The 22,883-nt window shown below is 42.7% G+C and overlaps 1 protein-coding gene across 5 annotated transcripts in view; it reads left to right on the top strand.

Annotated features, from left to right (window-relative positions):
* Positions 1-22,883, top strand: part of sd (TEA domain transcription factor 1 homolog scalloped) — a 182,268-nt gene that overhangs the window by 41,155 nt on the left and 118,230 nt on the right. The window contains exon 1 of one of the 5 annotated variants that reach the window (XM_072298399.1): positions 17,117-17,153. The exons of the other annotated variants lie outside the window; for them this stretch is intronic. Coding sequence (XP_072154500.1) covers positions 17,132-17,153 — 22 coding nt within the window. The 5' untranslated portion in view covers positions 17,117-17,131. Of the gene's footprint in view, positions 1-17,116; positions 17,154-22,883 lie in introns of those variants that run through there. 5 annotated transcript variants of the gene reach the window in all.

Below are 22,883 nucleotides of genomic sequence, written 5' to 3'. Positions count from 1 at the left end.
GTTGAGGAGGTACTGGATTTCTCGCGAATGGACTGAAAAAGTACTATAAAAGTACTGATTTTTGGCCAGCCTGTTTCAGTAGACACCCCAATCAATAATTAACGAATGTACTGATGTAACTGTGAATATTTTTCGCCAAATTTTCTAGACAATCTTGTTCGCAATAGGCGCATTTAGTGTGCCGTCACATCTCGATATAATTTCAATATCTCGAAAGTCGAAACGTGCCTCTACAAACGAACATAGAGGAATCTGCGGGATATAGGCAGGAGGGTGGGAAGATTCGCTTGATGGCTATGTACGATGTTACGAGCTTATTTTACAATCAATTCTTGTGAATGCGATCTCAAACGTTTTGGTAAATGACAAGCTTTCATAATTTTAAAGTCCCGTGGATTAATTGTTCGGTTTCAAGCAAGTTTTAGCTTTCTTTCGTTAATTGTTCATTTTGGAGCTTATGTTTGTTTGTTGGGGCACGCTTCGACTTTTGAAGTATCGAGAGGACAGTGTCGTTCCATGACGTCACCACTAAACGCGTCTGTTTAATCTAAAATTTCATCAAGAAATGTGCATTTTTTCCCCTCAGAAATTCGCGTTTTATCCCAGGAAATTTGACAACGCTCGAATGTTCATACGGCGTTCTTCCATAGCACTGCAGCATGACCGTGGGTCGCGCGGAGCTGCGCTTCCCGCTTCTGCTGCGGCCATCGATACGCGCAATTGCTGATGCTGATACTCGCTACGCCCGTTTTTCAAATTTTCGCAACGCGGCGAAATAAATCGGCAAAACCATCGCAAATAATGCACCACTCGCTGAGTTTCAATGAGATGATTCTTTCCGTCGTGACCTCATCTCGCTCGAGGTACTCAGGAAGCTACCACCTGCTTCTCCCCCTCTTTTCGACGAGCCCACTTCGTACATGTGTACTCTCTCGCGGTGGTTTTTTTCCCTAACTGAAAAATTAGGGGAAGTAAAGAGACACAAAGAGATTTCGGAGAGTGAGTACTTTGACGTTTGGTTGCCTTCATTTTTGATGTAGGCTAAAAAATACGCTGCGTTGCGGCGGAAGTTATCTAGTCGAATGAAAATTCGTGTTTTGAGCCTTGTACACACTTTGCCTCGCTATAAATCATGCCAAACTCCAAGAAAACAATAGCCCATTCCTATGCTTTTTGAGGCAGCTGCCATTTCCCACAGTTTATGTGTAGAAAACGCAATTTCTTTCTGGTGCTGTTCTGCTTAAGTTCTTAAGTCACTGCTGTAAAAACTTAATATCTTTAGTGGATATGATTTAGATTATACGGAAGACGTGAGAAATGGCACGAAACATTCACTGGAAAAAAAGGCTCCCGGATCCAGAGTTCAAACCCCTAAAAAAATTGACAGAAAACGACTCTCGATTCAATGGGATTTTTACTTGAATCAAAAGGAAATCTGCCTAAATTAGCAGACTTGGGTCTCGATTCAAGCCAAACTCCGATCGAATCAAGAGTGTTTTTTTCTTGTCAAATTGTTTATGAGTCTGAACGGAGGATCCAAGAGACCTTTATTTTAGTATGTTAAGGATGAGTCGTATCTTGTTCGAAACCACAAATTGTTTCTGTTTTTTTTCTTGTTTCTTTTGCGTGATTTTGAACAACCCAATGAGAAAGCGAATTCCAATTTTAGGTTTGAAAACAGCGTTGTCCGGAAAACAACTTAAAGACAACTTGCCTCTGAGCGCGTTGCAGTTGTTGTACAACAATCCCAAATTTTGCGCGCGAAAATAAGCCCCGCCCCCACAACACAAAACAACTTCGAACATAATGCGATTGTTGCTTGTTTTCCCAACATGTTGCGAGTGTTGCCTCCGAACAGAATACGACTATGTGCGAGTATTCATTGTCCTACGTGACAACGTTGATCCTACTAACTCCGCCGTTGTGGGTGGTGATCTGTCTCTGCGATGTCCTTTTTTGGAAGGCTCGCGGCATTTCACTCTTTTTTGCTTCGGCGGCCGAGCCAGGGTCCTTGCCCCTCGATCTCCATATGTCGTCGCGTCCAGTCAGCACCACCGATCGTCTCAAGACGTCGCTCTTCTGACGCAAGGGCGTACCTCGGTTTTCTCATGAGACCTCGAAAGCATTAATTTTTACGGACAACAGGGCTCATACAATAATAGAGATACGCCCTTATGTCAAGAGAGTGACGTGGAGCTAGGATACTCCTCATCAGAGGATGATTTACAGAGCTGTCCTCGTTTTAACACTGACATCCACGAACCACCGAAAGATCAACCCTCCCACTGAAGAGCTCTCGCTCGTGATTTCCAAAGAATTCCACGCTGATTTAAATAAAAATGCACCTACAAATTGGCCGGGATAATTCGGTTTCGTAAGTCTCCTGTCCCTTCTCGGTCTTGTTATGAGACCTTGTCGTGTTTTCCCTCTCATTAGAAGATTTGTTGTGTTGAATTATACATTTTCAACCGTAAGTTTTTCCTTACAGCGATTTTCAGTATTCGCATTCATCTTTATTTACCTCCCCGATTATTGGAGGGAATGGTGGTTGTATGGTCTTTCAATCGATTTCAAGCGTGACCTTTTAACACACAACAGCTTTTTGACTTATTTGATTTTAGTCTTTCTCGATATTTACTGGGATGTTGTTAAGAGAAGATGAGTATCTTGGACATACTCCCTTCCTACACCCCCACCTTTCAAAATCATACCCTTTTTTGATCATTTTCGTACACTGTTTGATAATGGTGATCGCGCGAAGTTCTACTTTTGACCCTTCCAAGATTTAAAAAAAAAATGACGGCCCCGGGGTTTTACTAGAAGAGGTGGTCGAGGGGGTCAAAATGATGTTGAAAAAATGTTTACTTATCACCATTTTACCAAAATTGGCATATTCTCGTGTTGCCATCTCGTTAGAATTTGAACACCGAAGACCGCTGAACCGGTCATTCTTGTGGAGGTCATCTCATCGCAGAAAATCTCCGTTTAAGTCTTGATTCATTAATCCTCTTCAAAATGTTCTATTTATTGAATTGTCAGTCCATCGAGGTTGACAAACTGCGCAATAACCTTACTGGTTTCAAGTAAATTATAATGTAATGTTACGATTTGTGCGTGTTTGATCATGCCCGATCGAGCAATATCGTTGTCAAACAGAGTTTCCAGATTAAACGGGATTCCCGGATACCTCACATTAGAACTGATATAAAACCGACGGAAATCCCCGCTCACAATTCGAACGCAACACTGCAAACCACCCGAGTTTCATTACGCAAAACGTGACCTTAACATCGAATTATTCGGATTGATTCTCAAAAAACTTCTAGTAATCGCATTCATTTGGCCGTGTACCCGATACATCCTTAAACCCTTACGAGCAAACGCATTTTCACGGTGAAATTGTGGAAACGCGTATCCCGGTTTGCTAGGCTGCGAACTTCCTATCATGATTTGTTTTTTAATTGAAAAATTGTTGATTCCATTTCTTGAAAACTGCTTCGTCGTTTTTTAAATCTTTTTCATAATTGATCAAACAAGCAAAAAACTTAAACGGTGAATCTATGTATGAAGAAAGATAGATTCCCCAGCTTTCACCAAAGTAACTGAACATTCATAAAAAATAGCTTTTTACCAACCGGAATGAGGTGACTTTAACGCCAAGTCAGTTTTCCTTCAATTTTTAGTGCAGGCAACATGGATTTTTACCTGGTCGAACAGCGGTATCACCGTAAATGTCACGCTTATGGGTGACTCTTACGCCGCCATGTCAGTTCGCCTTCAATTTTTAGTGTAGACAACACGAGCTGCCTCTTCGTCATTGAGCTTTGGTTATTAACCTACCTCCTTTGTCAATTGCAACCACCTGCATCCACTGAGAGGATCCCTCCGTATCCTTTATGTCATCTTTGTCTATAGCGTTGTCTGCACGGAAAAAAATGAATTAATGCTGAGCACTAACTGTTTTGATCAAATGGAGCCAGCTGATATGGCAGTAGTGCTGAGCCCTGAAACTTTAGGGTCCAGCCGTGTAGACTGTAGGTTTCAGCAGTACTGCCATATCAGCTGGCTCCATCTGATCTAAGAAGTTAGTTCCCAGCACTAAATCGTTTTTTCCGTGATCAGTTTCAACAGTCAGCCCAGCGCTAGTTAAAACCCGAAAAAATCCGACTTTCTACTGCCCCCCTCTTAAAAGAAAACAAGAGGAAGAGAAGAAAAAAGGTGTGAGCTAATCGCTTCCTTAGTCTACTTGGGTGCCCACCCAAGAAAGCAACAGCACGTTGTGTTTACGTAGGGAACGAACAAGGAAGTCTGCTCGGTTATTTCCCGGATAATTTACAGAGTAATAGACGCATGCTTTGACCCAGTTGAGACGATGAGCGAAATTTATGCGCTTCCCTTTCTGGGTGACGGTGCGTACGCCGGCACCGATGACCGGTGCGACCGATCGGATCCCACGAAACACGGCGATGAGCACCGAAGGGCGTGAGCATCTCGGGGACCGGCGGGCCCGGGGTCAGGGGCCGGGGCCCCCGAGACCCCGTCTTCGTCTCGTCTCGTGGCCCGGGCGGCGGAGAGGAGCAGCGCGACATGAACGACGCGTGGGCGACGCCACGTCGGAGTGGGACGTTTCAATTAAAACTTTGCATTCACTTGTAACTTAAAACTCCCAGCAGACGAGTTGCCTATAGGATAAATCTGTGATGCGCTCCTTCCCCCCCCGGCACCCTCGCCGTTCCCGCGAATTAAAAGACCTGAACTCGGGAGTCACTTGGTGACACACCCGCTGCATCGTTGCCGCGACTACTCACTCTGAAAATTGAATCGGTGAGAAAGAAAACACACCACACTGGAAAAAAAGACACATTGGATCTACAGTCCAGACTCTTAAAAACATCGACAAGAAAAAGCACTCTTGATTCAATCAGAATCAAGCTTAAATCAAGAACCAAGCCTCTTAATTTAAGCGGATTTCGTTTTGATTCAAGCAAAAATCCGATTGAATCAAGAGTATTTTTTTTTGTCAATGTTTTCAAGAGTCTGGACTCTAGATCTAATGTTTTTTTTGCCAGTGCAACTCGAAAAATGAAAATAATCAAGACACACGCAAAACTGCGCAGTAGTTGAAAAAGTTAGCGCAAGAAAAAGATTTTTGGTGCCGAAAGACGAGTACTTAAGGACTTTGTAAAGGTCCAAGTAGGAGCATCTGCGTTAACTTCAATGACCTTTATGAAAACCTAAACTGGAAAAAAAAACACATTGGATCTAGAGTCCGGACTCTTGAAAATATTGACAAGAATAAGGACTCTTGATTCAATCAGATTCAAGCTAAAATCAAAAAGAAATCCGCTCAAATTAAGAGGCTGGCTTCTTGATTTAAGCTTAAGTCCGATTGAATCAAGAGTATTTGTTCTTGTCGATGTTTTTAAGAGTCTGGACTCATCCAATGTGTTTTTTCCCCCAGTGTACCCAATGATTTCGGACCCGGTCACATTCTTATTCCTTCTGGAGCTATCATTCTTCACTTGCAATTTTGTGTATCGATTTTCTTAATCTCGCACCTCGATTCTAATAACATCGTCTTTTCATGCTCGGATATCTGATCGTTGTGAGCTCGGGGTGTCTTAAATGAACGTAATTAGCAACCAGAAGCTCACCGTCGCGTCGTAGTAGCGTTTAATTTCATGAGGCGATAACGAAATCAAACAGAATCATTCCTCGGTGTCCAGTGGGGTTTTTTCTCTTGTTTATTGCATCGAGCAATGAATTACACTAATCGCATTTAATGTTTCCGATAGGAAATTATTTATGACCAATCATAGGTTCTTGCGCTGTGCTTTCGACAACACTAATGGAAGGAGTGTGTAAACACTTCGACTCGCAGCCAAGTAATGGGTGCTTTCATGGGCAGGGGGTTTACATCGGTGACTCTCTTCATTTTTAACACCAGGCACTGAATTTTGTGTTTCAAGTTGGGAATTAGAAATAATTAATGATAGATCACTGGTTTTTGCACTAACTTTGCAGGTTTTGATGCTTAATTCAACAAAATTAGTGAAAAGAGTCTGTAAACATTTTGACTCGTAACCTGGTGGTAATGAGTGCTTCAGTGGAAGGGGGTGGGGGGGGGGGGGGGCAAGACACGGATATTTCTGAAAAAATAAGTGACTAACGTTTAGCAATTTAGGACGTTACACGCACATATACCACGTTAAGTTTATTTTTCACCCAAAAACCGATTTTTCGAACTGCAGTGTGTTGAGGAGCGCATAAAACTGTATCCACAACGACGAAAAAGTGATGATCGGGAAGGAGCTATTAAAGAGGATTCGGTGTCCGGACCAGAAATCTTCCACAGCAGCAAATGAGTGAAGTTTACTACGGTCGGCGGCGGCGGGGACCTAATTTTTGAGTTGTGAAATGCTTCTCATTAGCCAGTGACCGTTGTGACTCACGAGTCTTGTATCGAACGATTCAATCGGGTGCGGAAACATGTTTCCACCTTCGCACTCGGACGGAGAGCGATCTTGCGTCCGTTGATGGCGCGCGCGCGCGTTCGTGCGGCAGTGCACAGTGGAACGAATCAGTGGGAGCTTTTGGACTTAAAATTTTTTTACTGTATTCGCAAATTTTTAATTTTTTTCGACTTAAATTATTATGGGTAGATTTAAAGCGTTTCTATTCGAAGGAAATCGTACGTGGAAATAAGTGGATCAACGGTTAAACTTTTCGTACAAACGTGGATTTAAGCCTTTAAAGTTTCCTAATCATGTCCGGTCTCTCTTACTGATTCGCCCCTGTGTGCGACGAGAGCGTCTCGTTTCGGGAGCCGTGTTTATTTCGGGCGAAACATGGGATCGCGATCGCATCACCGAGTGTTTATTGGCGCCGATTTGCGCCTCAGGCTCCTGCACAGTGGTTCTCAGACCTCTCCCAGGTGGCCGGGGCTTGCAGGAAAATTTAATTCCACTTTCTCGCAAAAAAATTAGGGTACTTAGTCGAGACAAAAAATTGAGTTTGTTCTCGGAGCGCCTTGGCGACAAGTCTTGCGCACGGCCCAAGATTGACCAATTTTCGGACTCGAGTTTTTTTTCCTGTTTTTCTGTCAATCCCCGTTCATTCTGGGTCCGTGGTCAGTCGTGAACCTGTCATTCCAATAACCAACGCAAAATCAATTAAATAGAGATAAGGAAAAGCCTCTAAACAATAAAATGTAAACATGAGGAAAATGTCAGTAAATGTTAGTCCTAAACCAGGGGTGCCTCTAGGTTTTTTTCGTAATTTGGGATTTATCTTCCGAAAGTTTTTTGATTAGTTTGTCACAGCGCAGGTATATTGTTAAACGGCCGTTCTTCGTGATTAGCCTCATGAGTTCTTTTTAATTTTAATAGGCATTAAGAGATCTCGTCGATTTTCAAACTTTTAACCTGTTTTTCTAGGACTAGGTTCATTTAGACTGGTTTGTTTACATTGGACTCTGTACGTTTTCCTCACAAGTTCGCCAGGAGCCAGGAGACAAAGCTGCCCGTAGATTTTCTTTTGATTTGCCGTGAACTACCCTTCACTGAGGACTTCAGAGTTATGAAAGTGTACGTTCATCAGTCGTTGTAAAATAAATGGTGTAGCGTAACCATTTCTTTCTATTTTAGCAGTCACTTTTTCTTCACACGTATAGAAAATGTAGCGTTGTTGGTTTTTCCGTATTTCGCATCTGAAGGACATGTAGGAGTCTGAAACATTGCCATATGCTATATACAGGTGAAGCTGTATATGGTGGCCTGCACTTGTATCACGCACTTGAACGTTGCCTCTTGGATCCAGAGTTCAGACTCTTAAAAAAAGTGAAAAGAAAAATACTCTTAATTCAATCGGAATTTTGCTTGAATCGATAGGAAATAATCCGCTTAAACTATAAGAGGCATGACTCTCGATTGAAGCAAAAATGCAATTGAATCAAGAGAATCTTTTTTTTTCAATTTTTTTAAGAGTTTAGACTCTAAATCCAAGAGACTTTTTTTCCACTGCAGGATTAGTAGAAAGTTCTAAGTTTCCTCTCTTTTAGAATCTACCATGAAATTCTGAAGCAAGTCTACACTTCAATCTTGGTTCATTTTAGCACGTCTCATTCCGACGCGGAAACGCACGCATGAACAATCTATTTCAGGTTCAGGCTCAGCTCCTCTGTCGGATGGTGGCGGATCTTGAGGTCTCGTTTCCTCGGGCGAGCGAATCACCGACGAGATGAAATGAAAGAAAGAAGTCCCCTTGTTGCCTGGAAAGGCTTTTACACTGAATCGCGATTTTATTACTTCGTGAAGCAATCGTAAATAACCGCAACTTACGCGCTCACCAGACGGATGATGTGTGCAGGTGTTGGTCCAAGTCCATGTCTTCCTATTTAACTTATTTCCTCACATAGTAGCGCGTATTAGTGTTTAATCACCGAAATTGACGGATACTGCTCCAGTGCTTTCTTCACATGGTAGCTGATTGGACCGAGGAAAGGTTTATTTCTCATACGCATCTCAAAAGTTGTTGATTTTGGCTCATGCTATGCGTTGGGGGTAAAACTACTCGTTCATCGTGTTTAGGGAAGTGTACTTTCACCGTCAAAATTAAGGAATTGCGCACTTACAGCGATGACTCGTAGAATTTGGTTTGATCGCTTTTTCGTTAGTGCCGTCTTAATTTGAAGTAGATGTCTATCTTCTTCTCTGTCCTGGTCATATTTTCGTAGATCTTTGATGAATTTTGTGCGATGGTTTATTTTTGCCCCTTAATTTGTTGAGCTCACAAGTCACAACACACCCAAATGATGAGCCGAATTGCTTAATGATACATCCCCGACTTTCTACCGTTTAAAGATCTTCTGCAACTTTTGGTTGTAATCATTAAGTTTTGCACCTTATCGTCTTAATTTAAGTTGAACATTTGCAATTTTGCTACGTGTAAGTCTTATAAGATCCTCAATTTACCGCAATTGAGTCTCGGTTTTAGATTGTTAACTTTCTGTCGCCGATAGCCGACTTTTGCTGCCAAATAATTTTGAAACTTTCGGGTGCGCTGTATTTTTATGCGCAAAATATAGCGTACTTGTAGTTTCTTTGCAGGGTTTTATATATCGGTTGGAAGCAGCTTCTTCTCGAGACCGTCGACCAGTCTTGTGGTAAACGAAAAATTCGATGAGTCAGGATCGCCTCGAGTTTGAATGATCTATCACATGTAGAATTATCGCGCATTTTTCGCTCATTTTTTCTTCGACGAAGAATCATGATTCTGCCAGAATACTGTATTGCTAAGTTATGAGTATTGATTATCCGAATTTGCCAAAATTAGCAAGTTACGGCGTCCTGAGATGCGTAATCTCGTCGGTCCCAACCTCCATCTTCTAATGACCTCCTATTTTCATGTCGATCGTAGATTTTTTAAGCTCATACGTTGATCTATCGCTTTTTATCTCTTTGTTTCTCTCGGGAGACCATTTTTCTTACTCTCAGTAGTTGAGGCAATTAGTTTAAGCGTGTGAAGTTGTCGATCAAAATTTCCACCAGTTTAATTTATAATTTTGCCGATGGAAAATTTCCTTTCCCTTTTAAGCTAAGTGTGTGATTCACGTATGATTTGTGGTTTGTCATCAATTTTTAGTAGGCGTACCAAACGAAGTAGGTTCTGATTATACAGAAGCCAAATATCCAACTGAGAATGAAGATAAAAGAAAGTCATCGGAGTTCGGAAAATTAATGACACATACGTTGTTTTTAAACCGGGCTAGAATCTATGGGTCCAAACTGCAGAATGTAGTCCATTTGCCCCGAAGGCATGTTCGTCCCTTTTAAGGCCGGATTAAGGGGGTGGCCACATGGGCCGCGGCCCATGGCGGCAAATTTTGCAAATTTTTTATATGTAGCTATAAAGAAAAATCGGATTCAGAAAAAAAAAATCACGAACGAGAAAGGGTGACAAAATCTCTCATTTCCTGAGAGTATATCTCTAATTTTGTCCTCCTTCTGTGATACAATAGACAGCACCTTTAATTAGTCGAGTTAAGACTAGAGAGAAACCGAACACGGAATTTGGCCTGGAACGGCGCGGCGCAGAGAGCAATGATGACGAGAACGTGAGATGAAAAGGAGAAACCCTCGGCGGCTCGGCGCGGCGGTCGGCATGTAACACATATTAGCGCCTACAAGACTGCATGAATACTTCTCGCACTGCGCCAAAGACAGTGCGGTCGCTGCGGCCAGCAGCGGGCAGCGTGAAACGCATAGCGCCTACAAGACTGCATGAATACTTCACGCATTGCGTCAAACACAGTGCGGGCGGCGCGGCGGCGGAAGTTAAAATTATTAAACCACATTTATATTTGTTCTTTCATAATTTTTTCGTTCATCTCTTTTAAAAGGAGGGCCTTGTCCATACAGAGATAGGTTTACGGAACTTAACTTTCGCGCAAAGCTCCGTGAACTTTTGCTAGTAGTGTTGACAGGGCTTTCGCAAAAACTGTGACCAACACGAGTAAACGCGTCCTATACGCCTCTTTCCCTCCGGCACGTTCCCTTGATGGTTTTTACTGATGTTTCAAAACGAATGAGAAGGGGGCGGCAAAATACAGGCGGCAAGTAAGTAAATCCGGCCCTGGTCCCTTTCGCCGTCAGTCCTGTCCGTGCGGGACGCATTTTGAACGTCGCTCGCGCAACGTAGCCGTCCGATTATACGCTAATTACTCGCGCAATTAGCCGGATGGCAACTGTTTCAAACGTTGGACCCCGGAGCCGAAGACCCAACGGTGACCAGATTGTCGGGCGCGTTGTGTGGCGGGTTGTGTCCCGCACGTCGAGTCGCGGGCAGCGGTCGCAGCGCGAGGTAACCGCGAAGGATGAGACATGGACATCAGTATCCAATTGCTTCCTCCTCGCCGGCCGATGGCGCTGACTCACAATCAGTCGCCGACCCCTGACCTTGCCAATTAGAGAGGTCGCAATCGACTGTTTCGGATTATCGCTCCTGACAGCCGACGATTACTAGATACCCATCGATGTATCCCAATCGAGGCATTGGAAGATTTCGGTTTAATCGATAATCGATTCGAGAAGAACGAGCTGAGCCAGTGGCGTGGATGGGGGGAGGGGTACAGACCTCCTTAACACCCCCCCCCCCCCCTTAGCCACGTTAAATTGTGCCTTTTTTCACTTCTGGAAGGCAGACATTAAATATTAACAGGGGCGTACACAAAATAATGTAAAACCGTCACTTTTTTGAATGGGGACGACCCCCCCCCCCCCCCCCCAAGAATTCCTTGCTGCGTCACTGAGCTGAGTAGTGACGTCGTAGTTTATAAAGTCTTCGATTATAAGTTAAAGTCGACGTCAGTGATCTCATAGGCGGATTTAGGGGATTTTACGTATCTACCAATATACGTAAACAGGTGATCCCTAATGTTGAGCAGCACTGATATTGAGTCGTGAGACTATAAATTTGTGGAAATTTATCGAAAATTGTTATGGAAAACTGAGGAAACGGATGCTCCTAACAAGTGTAATGGGTAAGAGGGAGGTTTACCTCATGAAATCTCCTCTTACACTTCGCGTCAATGAATGACATCAGTTTTCCTAATTTTCGATAAAAAGTTTCAATAAATCTTCACGAATTTGATGTCGCCTTCATCACTCGGTTCTGACACTGCTACACGTTATGGATCAGTTTCTTCCATAATTTGTAGATAACGATAATTATTCCCTCTCAAAGAAGACCCAGACTGCAGGAATGCAACGTAGTAGCGGTCCTCGTCTCTAGATCATTTAGTTTCACATACTGTTTAGTGATCATGCGTTTCTGTGACATGACATGTATGAGACGAACGTGACCTAGATAATATTTAATCCTTTTTGTTTCACCATAAACATATCAAGGAGTTGTGACAAGCTCATTTGATACTGTTTTTACAGTGGTAATTTCGCTCTTCGCGTAACCGACAAATCAAACGTCCGCATTCAGTGCCAAGTGCCGCGTTACCGTCTTGAAACACTCTTAGATTTTACTTCTTCGGTGTCGTCATGTGTGGCAGAAGCAGGGTTGCAATTTATCATGGAAATTAAAACCTTGAAATTTCATGTGAAATATTCCAAGAAATTTCAGAACGTCGTGAAAAATATTGAAAACATGTTGAAAAAATATTTTTTCGAAATTAAATTCAAAAATACAGTTCATGCTTTTTGGTTTGACCATCAAGGCGGAACTTTCACTCGATTCTCCCCGCGGTATAATATTTTGATATTGACATTGATGTAAGTAGCAAAATTTAGAATTTAACACCGCTCTCGAGCTAACTTCTGAATAAGTGAATACGAGAGTGACTAATCAAGTTCGTCTTCAACTTGACGGACGCAATTTCAGCGGCTCAGGAGTTTAAATAGTTGTATTACGCATTTCGGTCTAGCGCGTTTTCTGAAAAGCAAGTGTCTTCAATTGTAACCTTTGTGCTTTTAATTACCATCGCGGCGAAACGGCCGATTTATTTTGCTTCGTAATAAGTCCGGTAAAAGTCCGAGAATTTCAATAATAGTGGTCAGAAAATATAGAAATTGGATTAAGTTCGCAACCCTGTTTCGATAGTGCGCGTTACATATCCAGCCCCTGAAAATATGTTTTATATATTTTGCCGCTTCACTATCATTCGTGAAATTTCCTATCTTTCATATTTTCTATTTAATCAGGACCTGCGAAAACTGGACACATGGAAAAAAAAAATGGAAAAATGGACAATAGTGATTGTCCATTTTTCCAGTTTTAAGTTCTATGGAGTTCATAACTTTTTTCGGAGTTGGTTGCAACCACGAAAGCGGCGTTAAAACTCGTCTCCGGCTTTCCTTATTCCCAAAACGAGCCCCTCACCACTTCTATGGTTGTATCATCTATTTAATAGTATTATGAACTCAAAAAAACTTATGACTGGAAAAATGGACATTAGCGGTTTTCGCGCGTCCCGATTCAATTTCACTCGTGCAACCCCGGGCGGAAGTGCAGTCGAGACACTGATGCCTCATATAATGTTACGTAGGTGCAATATTTTCCTGTGCCAAAAATGAGAATCTGCCCTGTTATTAATGACCGAAATAATTCATCTGAAGTATTGGAGAAGAAACACAAGAAATGTGTGACACAACATGATGGTTCGAGTCATGCTCCCAAGATGTTGATGCTCTTCCGAAGCTTGACTTTCCGAGCCGGCCGATCATGGTGTGTTGGCGAAGCTGGGCTTGAGCTCGGGCGCGATGGAACGGGGCTTTTTAATTTATGGGCGACTTTTTTCGCATCGTGCTCGACACAGAGTGGGCCGGCCGGGCCCCTGGCGACCACATCTCGCTCCAAGCCGCCCCGGGGCGTTTTCCGGCGCCCTGATGCCGATTCTGCGCTCCCGCCCGTGGAAAAACGCTGAGTTTGCCGCCTTATTGAGACCGCAACCGGAAGTGCCAACTAGAGTCCCTTTATACTGAGAGTCAAGACAATGTGAATCCATTTCTGATTGGTTCCCGTATTTTAGGACTTCACAGTGTCACAAACGGGAATAAAGATTACGTTTTCACCGATTGCAAAGATTATAATCTGGAATGGACCAGGGAATTACGGATTCGGCAGGGAACAAACGGAATGAGAGAAGGAACGGAGAAAGGAATTTGAGAATGGGCCGATCAAAGATTACTGATACAAAAAACGTTAAATTTCTGTAATCTTCATTCCCGTGTGTGACTCCATGAGGGGGTGTTGTCTTGACTCTCAGTATAAAGGGACTCTAGTGCCAACCGGAGATGTACCCAATCTAAAGCTCCTCGCTATTAAAGTCTCCAAAAGCTCATCGATGCCATGGCTGAGTATTGCCATCTCAATCCCTTTTACTACGTGTGCCGCTCTCTGTTTGGTGGGATATCATGAAGCCCCAAAGTTGGCCCAACGTAAACAAACCCCAGACCCTCCGGTCCTGGTCTGGCTCAATGTAAACCAACAGGACGGCAACAAAGTTCAAGACGTGATTTTGGACGTGATGGATATTTTTTATTAATCAACTTCTGAATTGTGTTCGGATCGAACTTTAATTGATATTTTTGCCGAAAATCAACCTTTGAGTGTGATTATCATTCATTTCTCAGCTATTAATACGTGTTCCTCTAGGTCGGATTTGTTTACATAGGGCCAACTTTGGAGCTCCATGATAGTCTAAAACTGATGAACCAATCAGAGAGCGGCACAGAGATGGCAATATTCTCCCGACTCCAGCTCTATCTTTTCACTCTCCCCTTTTCACCGCCCCCCCCCCCCCAGGGGGGGTGGGGGGTCTCTTTCCGTCTTTTGACCCAAGTCCACCTCTGATGATGATCCTCGGGTTTTCATGAAAAAATTTGTTTTTGACGCATCTCTATCCGAAGTTTAATATTAACTACGTTTGACGTCGATGAACATCTCTTTAAAGACCAGCCGATGTGGCAATGCTGTAGTACTCTCTGGGAACGACCTGCCCCGTATGTACCTACCGCGTCTTCAGCTTATCGCAGTGGCTGCCCAGGATCCCAAGTTCTCGGTGGCAATCAATCCCCCCTTCCCACCCCCCACCCTCTGTATGTGACTCATTTTAAAATTGCTCAGCGGTCACCTACTTTTCATTCTGCGTATTCCGTCCGTCGATTAATTATAACCACCCCTCCACGATCTCATCCACTGTCCCGTCAAGATGACTCGAGGCGGGTGAATCCTTCTTCCGTAAGAAATCCCTTCTTACGCGAGGAAACTGCAGTTTCAGATATTAAGCTACCTTTTTTGTGATTGCTATTCCTCTTCGGTCTCACTTATGTGTTGAACAGCGCACTACTTTCTGGACCCTTATTTGTTGATGGAAAAGAGGTGTTTTAATCCGGAAAGCCAAGAAGCAGTAGCATCAGCTAAAAACTAATACGCGGACGTTGAAATAGCAGCGTGAGGTGACCGCGGGCGTGACTTAAGAACAGTTGCCTTCAAAAAATGAGGTATGCAATCTACTACCTTTACGCACGTCTTGTTGCATCCTCATGCCTGGCCAGTTTTGGTTCCCACCGAAAGTAGAACTTGGAAAGAAAAAGATAAGACAAAAGTCACATCAGCCTGAATGCATTAAACATCGGATGGCCCATTGATACCAGTACATTTCTGTTGAATGGTGCAATTTTTGGATGCGACTTTTGTCTCATCTTTTCTTTCCCCAGTTCTAGCTTCATAGGTTGCGAGTGACTTTACTGAGAGCCGTCACCGCTCTATTCTCGGACCGATTCGATTCGATCGCGGAAATATGTTACTTCCACAAAGTAATCATCAGTTAGCGCGACTTTGTGACTCCAAAACATTTTGTGAAAGATACCAAAATCTCCGTTCTTTAATACGGTTCTGATGGAGGCCCTCATTCTCTTTGTCTCTTCGGTATCCTAATTTCTTTTGGCTAATTTTTAGCAGCCGAATCAGAAGAAGTCTAAGACGGTGATCTATTATGGATTTGTTTTTCTTCGGTAACAAAAATTTTCGGCCACAAGGTCGTTTGATTAAAAGAAACCCATCGTATCGATCATTGATCGCGGTATCTAAGCGTTCCGCCCTCTTATTATATTCAAGGAAAAAAAGGAGAACAAACCAGAATCTTTTTTACGACATTCTTGAGCGGAGATTAATCATTCGGAATTGTTCCCTCTGTGATGTATCCTTGGTTTGAAAGGCCTCTGCCCGACGTGTAAGATATCATCCCGTGAACTCCTCTGTTCTGGACGCGGCAGACTCCTGCTCCAGCCGGGTCTCAATGTCGCGGCGGAATTGAAAGAATGATTGACAGCTGACAGGGGACAGCGCCCCCCTCTTTCCCTCCCCTCCCCCGCGGACTCGCAACATTGGCGATAACGTAATAGTGATAGTAACAGTGACTTGATAGTGGCATCGAACCCCATTCAGCCCAGGCGGGCCTGGATGCCACTTTGCATCCGAACAGAGATTCTCCATGCATACCAAGCGCACTCTTCTTTTTGCGTGGTTGAACGTCCAGATCATCCTGAATAGTCTCAGGGTGACGTATGTCATTGATGTCGTATCCCTGAGTAGACGGTCTCTTTATAATTTAACAAAATCGTCTTTCTCACTCATTCTCGAGTCGCTCTCGCACGGAACTTCAGTGGAAGTCTCATCCCTTGAACTCAATGAAAGTGCGTGAATATCTTTGGCGAGGACTACAATATCCGTTTTTCGGCGGTTTCATTGAACTACGTCGATGTGATTAAGTACTCAAGATGCTCTATCCCAGAGATCCCTGCATCGAGACTTAATCTGCCCTTGCTAAGGAAGAACGCCGTATGAACCTTCGAGAGTTGCCAGATTTTCTTCGATAATATGTTTATTCTTGAGAGAAGTGATGAATATTTTTCCTCGAAATTTTCAGGAACTATCGGTGAAATTGCGAATCAACTTATCCAAAAAATTGGAAGGAAAATATTCATAAGTTTACTAGGAAATTCTTGTTATACCAAAAGGAATTTTAGCAACGTCTGAAGGCTGAAAAGGCCTTCGCACAGCAGTATACTGCCGTACTAAGGAAAAACGCCGTATGACCATTCGAGAGTTGCCAAATTTACTTCAATAAAACCTGAATTTTCTGGTAAACTTATGAATATTTTCCTTGTAATTGTCCAGGTAATTTTGTTCGCAATTTCACCTAAAGTTCCTGAAAATTTCAACGAAAAATGTTCGTAACTTTCCTAAAAAAGACAAACGTTTTCTCGAGGGAAATTTGACACCTCTCGAATGTTCATGCGGCGTTTTTCCTTGGCACGACAGTATACTAGCCGGCATCGGGCAGCGGTCAGGCAACGATGGACCATGAGTCTGCGTTCGATTTAGTGCCGCGGCCAGTGTAACTATAAACAGCTGTAACAGCGCACCGGTACGATATCAATCAAGTGTGTCAAGAACGTGGTGCATTCGTAACAGGGGCCCGGCGCCTGGGTTTTCGTTTTTAAGGCCCCATTGTACGCGCACCGTACCCCTCCCCCTCATTGTTTCTCGGCCACCGGACAAGCGGACACTCCGCGGCCGAAATCGATCGCCGGACCATCGCCATCGGTTCCTTGGGTTCATGGTGAATTCCTCCGACACCGGTACGTTTTTATCGCAATTTTCTTGTATTCGGATGCCCAGTTTTACTGATGGAGGGGTAGCAAGCATCAGGTGACAATTCGTCCTTTCCCGAATGAAAGAACGTAACTCCATTCCAAGGTTGCAAAATTGACCCAAACAATTCAAATTATGAAATCTGCGCAATTTTTGTCCAAAATTTTTCTGATTTTTGCATGAGATCAGAAGTAAAATCAGTGAACTTTTCAGCTAGAAATGTCCAAGATTCGCCTGATAATATGCAATTTACGATGGGAAATTTGGCAATATTGGAATGCAGTTACGTTCGTTTGTGCGGGAAACTACGAATTTTCGTTCTCCAACGGGCTGATTGTTGAAATTTATAGACAAAGCTATGGACAAATAAGACCTAGGGAATGTAAAACGATCCCATGGGTTGAACTGGTTGGTTCCTATAGACGAAGGGAGAAAATGATGGACTAACTGAAAGTTCGCTTGTGGGTTGCCGTCAGTTAGTCTATTACCTACCTCCTTTGTCCATTGCAACCACCCGTTTCCACCCATTGGATCCCCTCATATCTCTTCTATCTTCTCTGTCTGTAGCTCTGTTTATGGATTTCAACAATCACCCCGCAGACGAATTTTAAGTTGAGTTCAGTGATCAGTCGCCACCATGGAATTTCAAATTTAAAATCAGCAGGTGGGTCATTGGATTTCCAGAATTTTTTACTTTCAGTTTCTTCCTTGTATGGTTGCAAGGAATAATGGGGGGGGGGGGGGGGTGTCTCAGAATATTTGATGTCAGATCGTGTTACCGCGCATGGTGTACTCAGGCGCTGTCATAGTACCTCAGCCGTTTCTAAACTGACCTTGACATTACCGACGTTTACTCTAGTCATTCTCTGCATCATTAGCACATTCGTAAGTCGTATCATCATAATTTTTTATATACAATCCTACGCAGTGAGTAACGTCAGTAATTCAGAGCAGAATTCGCAAAATCATCTGCGCGAAAATCCTTGGATTCTCAACTCATGTTTATCTGGGCCCTCGAAGTATGAAATTCTATGAAATTAATTTAAGCTTTGTTTAAAAAAAGAAGAAGAAAAACAAGTCCAGTTGAGAAGACTTTTTCCTCTGCACATTCTGGAATATAATACGTCGTTTTGGGCCGTAGGATATCAAACTCAATTTTAATAATTTTAAATAATTTAATGCAAACTAGTAACACGCAGCCGCGCGTCAAATTAATTTGGAACTCCTGATACTCGTTATCGAAAGTGACAAGTTCTTAGAAAAGTTGGTAGAATGGAAAGAGAGGAAATTTTGCCTCTGGGTATTGTAACTTTTTCCACTAGCCAAAAAACTTTCATGGTTATGTTCAACTACTTTTACTCTCTATGGAGACAACAATTGAAACTCCTTAATCGAAGAAGATGCTCATGTAAATGCTTTTGAAAAGTCGCCGAAAAGTTACAACTTTTATTTGGATAGTCTTCAACAGTCATGGAAAGGTGAATAATTATTGACGTCCCTAAAACCTTGTCACCTTGTCTCGCCCTCGCATCTAACTTTTGTTGACTAAGGCGATCGAAATTTTCAATTCTTGTCGAATCATCACTATAAGGAAATGGAAGTCTAAAAATGTTGGTTCAGTCAATCGGTGTAATCACATAGGGCCACTTGGGCCAGCCAGTACAACATTGGGCCACCTGGGGAAATCACTTCAAATGCCTGTTTCTTCTTCTTCCTTGGAAGTTTGGCCAACTTCTTCTTGTTGTTGGAAGCCCTGTATCCTCTTGTTACAATTTTGACCAACAGTTGGTAGTGCCTCATGATTTCCCCAAGTGGCCCAATGTTGTACCAGCTGGCCCAATGTTACACCGATTGAAGGGTTGAAACCAATGGTTTTACCAGATCATGCGAAACTTGAAACATCCTGCTTTTTTCATTGCTAGCTTCTATCAAGTATTTTTACCCGTTTCCTCGTCTGATATTCCTAGGTTCGAACGGAATTCCTGGCGCTAAATACTCAGCTCAAATAATTGACGTAACATGAAGAGCTTTTATTTAACACGTTTCCTCGTCGCGTATTTTCAATCGCTTTGAAATTTTTCTATTTCGAAAAGACTCACTCGCCTCATCCACCATGCTACAATAGTCGGTTCTGATGCAATTTTAGATCTCCAACATAATAGGCTTATGGTCCAACTTGTTTCATTTTCATCTATTTTTCTCATAGAGAGAGAGTCTAAACTAAAGACCGCAACACGTGAGAGTTTCTTTTTGTTTCGGAGAGGGCCGCCGCACCGGGCAGTTTTGACAGCGCCAAGTTGGCCACTCGAGTCTTTTGGTTCGCGTCCTCTTTTCGGTTTTTGTTTTGGCGGCCGTCACCCGGCCACGTTTCGCAACCTGGTATTGTCGCCGCTATTCTCTCCAAGTTGCAGTAGCGCCGGCCGTGTCGCTAGTTTTTAATTACCTTTCTCTGCGCTTATCAATGGGCCGAACTTCGGTTGTCCAGTCCGCTCTTGGGCAAGGAAAACACATCCTGAACAAAGAGAGACCCTCTTTCTATACTGGTATCTCGGCAATGGTAGAAGCTTTTACTTTCTGGACTGCAACATTCAACAGTTGACCTACCTCATTGTTGGCTATTAGAGCAGGCTGTTGTTCCAACCCAGAGACAAGAGACCCTCCACTGGCCTCCTAACGACAGGTGGAAGATTTTACTTTCGGGGATTCAACAGTTCCTTATGGACAATTATTAGGGAGCAACAGTCATCACCTCAATTTCGGCTGTTGACCTACCTACATGGTCGATGATGAGCTTCGGGTGACGTCATGAGCCAAACAAGTCTCGCAAACTTCGGCCATTTTCGACTTGTTTGCAAAACGAAACTGCCAACACGTTGTTTAACATCAACCATGTAGGTAAGTCAACAGTAGAATGCTGAAGTCCCGAAAGTAAAAGCTTCCACAATGGCCAAGATACTAGTGGAGGGTCTCTTGTCTCTGTTCCAACCTGTCAAACAATTCGTCTGGCTAACCAAATGTTGTCAATAGCCAATAAAAAGGTAGCTTTGTAAAATTGCTCTTGAAGAAGTGTTGTATCCCCATCACTCCCATCAGTAAAGGTTTCAACCTGACTCCAAGAGTGGAGGGTCTGAATTTGTCTTCAGAACATCTTGAAAACAAGAGCCGGTCACAACATTTCCTAGCAGGAAATTACAATATCCGGCTCATACACAGAAACCCCTATCTGCGAAAGAAAACTAAAAATGGGTTACTTAAAATTTTTGTTTCTAAAATTAGCCAGAAATGTTCGTTCCTGATAGCCAAATGTAGACGACAATTAATTAATCATGTTGCGCATTTTCAATTCAGTTATGTATTATCTTACTTTCCACCTTTTCAGAAGATAATTATCTTCCGAAAAAGAAAAGAAAATAAATTTTTTTCGGAGTAGAAGGAAAATAGAATTCCATCCCCCCTGTCCCACTACTCGACTTTATAGAATATGCACCCATGTGGCGTTACGCAAGCCAGAGATGGGCCCCCACAAGTAGCTTACATGTTACACTCTCGGAAAAGTAAGTTGCATAACAGACTCTACAGGTTGTCCTCGCGCAGTTCCATTTTGTTGAGTGGCGCCAGCCGCCCGGTTATTAGACTTGAAGCACTCTCTTTGTGCAAGTTTAAACTGTTGAAAAGGGGTAATTTTGCAAAGCCGAGGGCTTATTCCGTCTAACAATCCTCCAATCGGTGCTTCAAACATGCATCATGCAAATGAGATCGGGCATAAAGCTATTGTTGTCTTCCGGAGCGCGCGTTAGGTGATCGTACCGCGGCCGCGAATGTTTTTACGGTTGGACATTACGTCTGTTGCATTTTTAGTACTGCCGAATTCCTCCAGTCATTGCATTTTTGCGTCAGCCATAAAGACCACAACAATAGGTTACTGGGCCGTCGTTATCTTCGATGATAGGAATAACTGCCGAGTATATTAATGGCCGTTTGGTGTCTTCTGAGGGTTTCCTCGAGAACATTTTGACAGCCAAGTCAGAGTAAGGAATCGATGGCCCATTCAAAGCGAATTTCGTTTATAATACCATGGAGAATTTGCAGGTGTCAGAAAGATGATCGCGTAAGTAGAAACTGAGTGAACGAACATGAGAATGCCCTTGGTTCACGAATTGAACTATTATAGGAGAAGAATGACAAAATGATCTAATCTGCCAAAGTACGTGTGTTTAAATGGGAAATGCCGCCAGATGCGATGTCACTAGGCGGTGCATTTTCTCACTTTTAAATCTATTTTTATACTATTTCCTGTATCAGAAAAAAGTTTTAAAAATACTGTGAACTCAATGTCAGTTCTATAAGCACTTCCAGATGAAGCAATAAGACATGTGCATGCAAGTTCCCCATTAATCAATGATTTTTTAATAATTTTCGGAGCTTACCTCTACAACAATAAACTTTAACTACATCGCACTGAGATTTCCCGATCAGTCTTTCTTCAAATCGAATAAATTGGGTCTTTTTGGGCCCTTTTTTTTTCTTTTTTTCTGTTCGTTGCAAGTTTATTTAAACTGCCTCTTATCACACAGTAAAGGCTACATAATTTTATTTTTCGTTACCCCATCCCTTAAGTTGAGGGACGATTAAGCAGCGGTCATGAAAACTGCCCTCGCGTTAATGAAGTTAAACGTAGGTGTCGAAGCATCGGTTCTTGAGGTGCTGGCTCGGCGGGCGGCACGATTTGCGAAACGTAACAGAGGCTAATAATCGTTATGTTTCCATCCTCATTATTCCAGTCCGTCAAGTTACACCGAGGTTTATTTTTTTCTCCTCTCTAACTATTTGTTCTCCTCTCTCTCTCCTTCTGTAGAGCAACTTATTTTTTTCCTCCGCTTATCCAATTCCTCTAATTGTTCGCCTAATCTAACCAGTTCAATCCGCGCTCCCTGCGCTCCCCCATTTTGTACCTCAGTTCTTATAGCGGCTGCCAATCTGCCTTTAATTTAGCCACTGATCAACGTGATTAGCATGCAATGCAAGATTTACACGATCCAACCTTCTTTTAACGTCGCGTCGCATCGTTGAGTTTCTTGCCTTTGAGCTCTGCTTGAGGATGACATCGTCGTAGATTTTAGATGAAAGAACAGTTTACTCAGAGATCACCTTTCAACAAGACCTGTGTATATTAAAATGGGGAGAACATCACGTTTTCAAGCGCAAAATTTTGTGAAACAAGCGCGCTTTTCGTAAATAGTCAAAACCAAAATTACGTTGAACTTTTTGGAAACACGAAAGCGTGCCCAAGCCCATGCATCAGACCACACAACAAAAAGACGAGCGTCACGAAACTCGCTTTTCCAAAATCCGAATGTTGGATTTTCCAAATTATTTTATTTCGCAGCTTTTTTTGGTCGAAACTTGATATTAAGCTTAGATAGTAAGCTTTTTTTCATAGTGATTAAATCGATCGAAAGAACTTGTATGACACAGTCTACGAATATTTCTTATTTCTATAACAGCACATAAGTTTTTTACGAGATATTTATCAACTATTAAATTGGACCTGAGTGTTTTTTGCGTGAAAGCTGAGGAACTCTTGCACTAGCGTACAACTTTATTCTTTCCTTTTTTCTGTTCTCGGTCGGCCCGATTAGTCAAAAAGCAGCGTTTTGAAAGGTGGAGCTTAATACGTTGCAAGGTTTGATTCTGGTCTACCTTGAGTGTATGCAGCT

The sequence above is a fragment of the Bemisia tabaci genome, chromosome 3 (assembly GCF_918797505.1).
Source record: "Bemisia tabaci chromosome 3, PGI_BMITA_v3".
In the NCBI taxonomy this organism is placed as follows: domain Eukaryota; kingdom Metazoa; phylum Arthropoda; class Insecta; order Hemiptera; family Aleyrodidae; genus Bemisia; species Bemisia tabaci.
The sequence above is the reverse complement of the archived record's forward strand: the minus strand, read 5'-3'. Positions and strand labels throughout refer to the sequence as shown.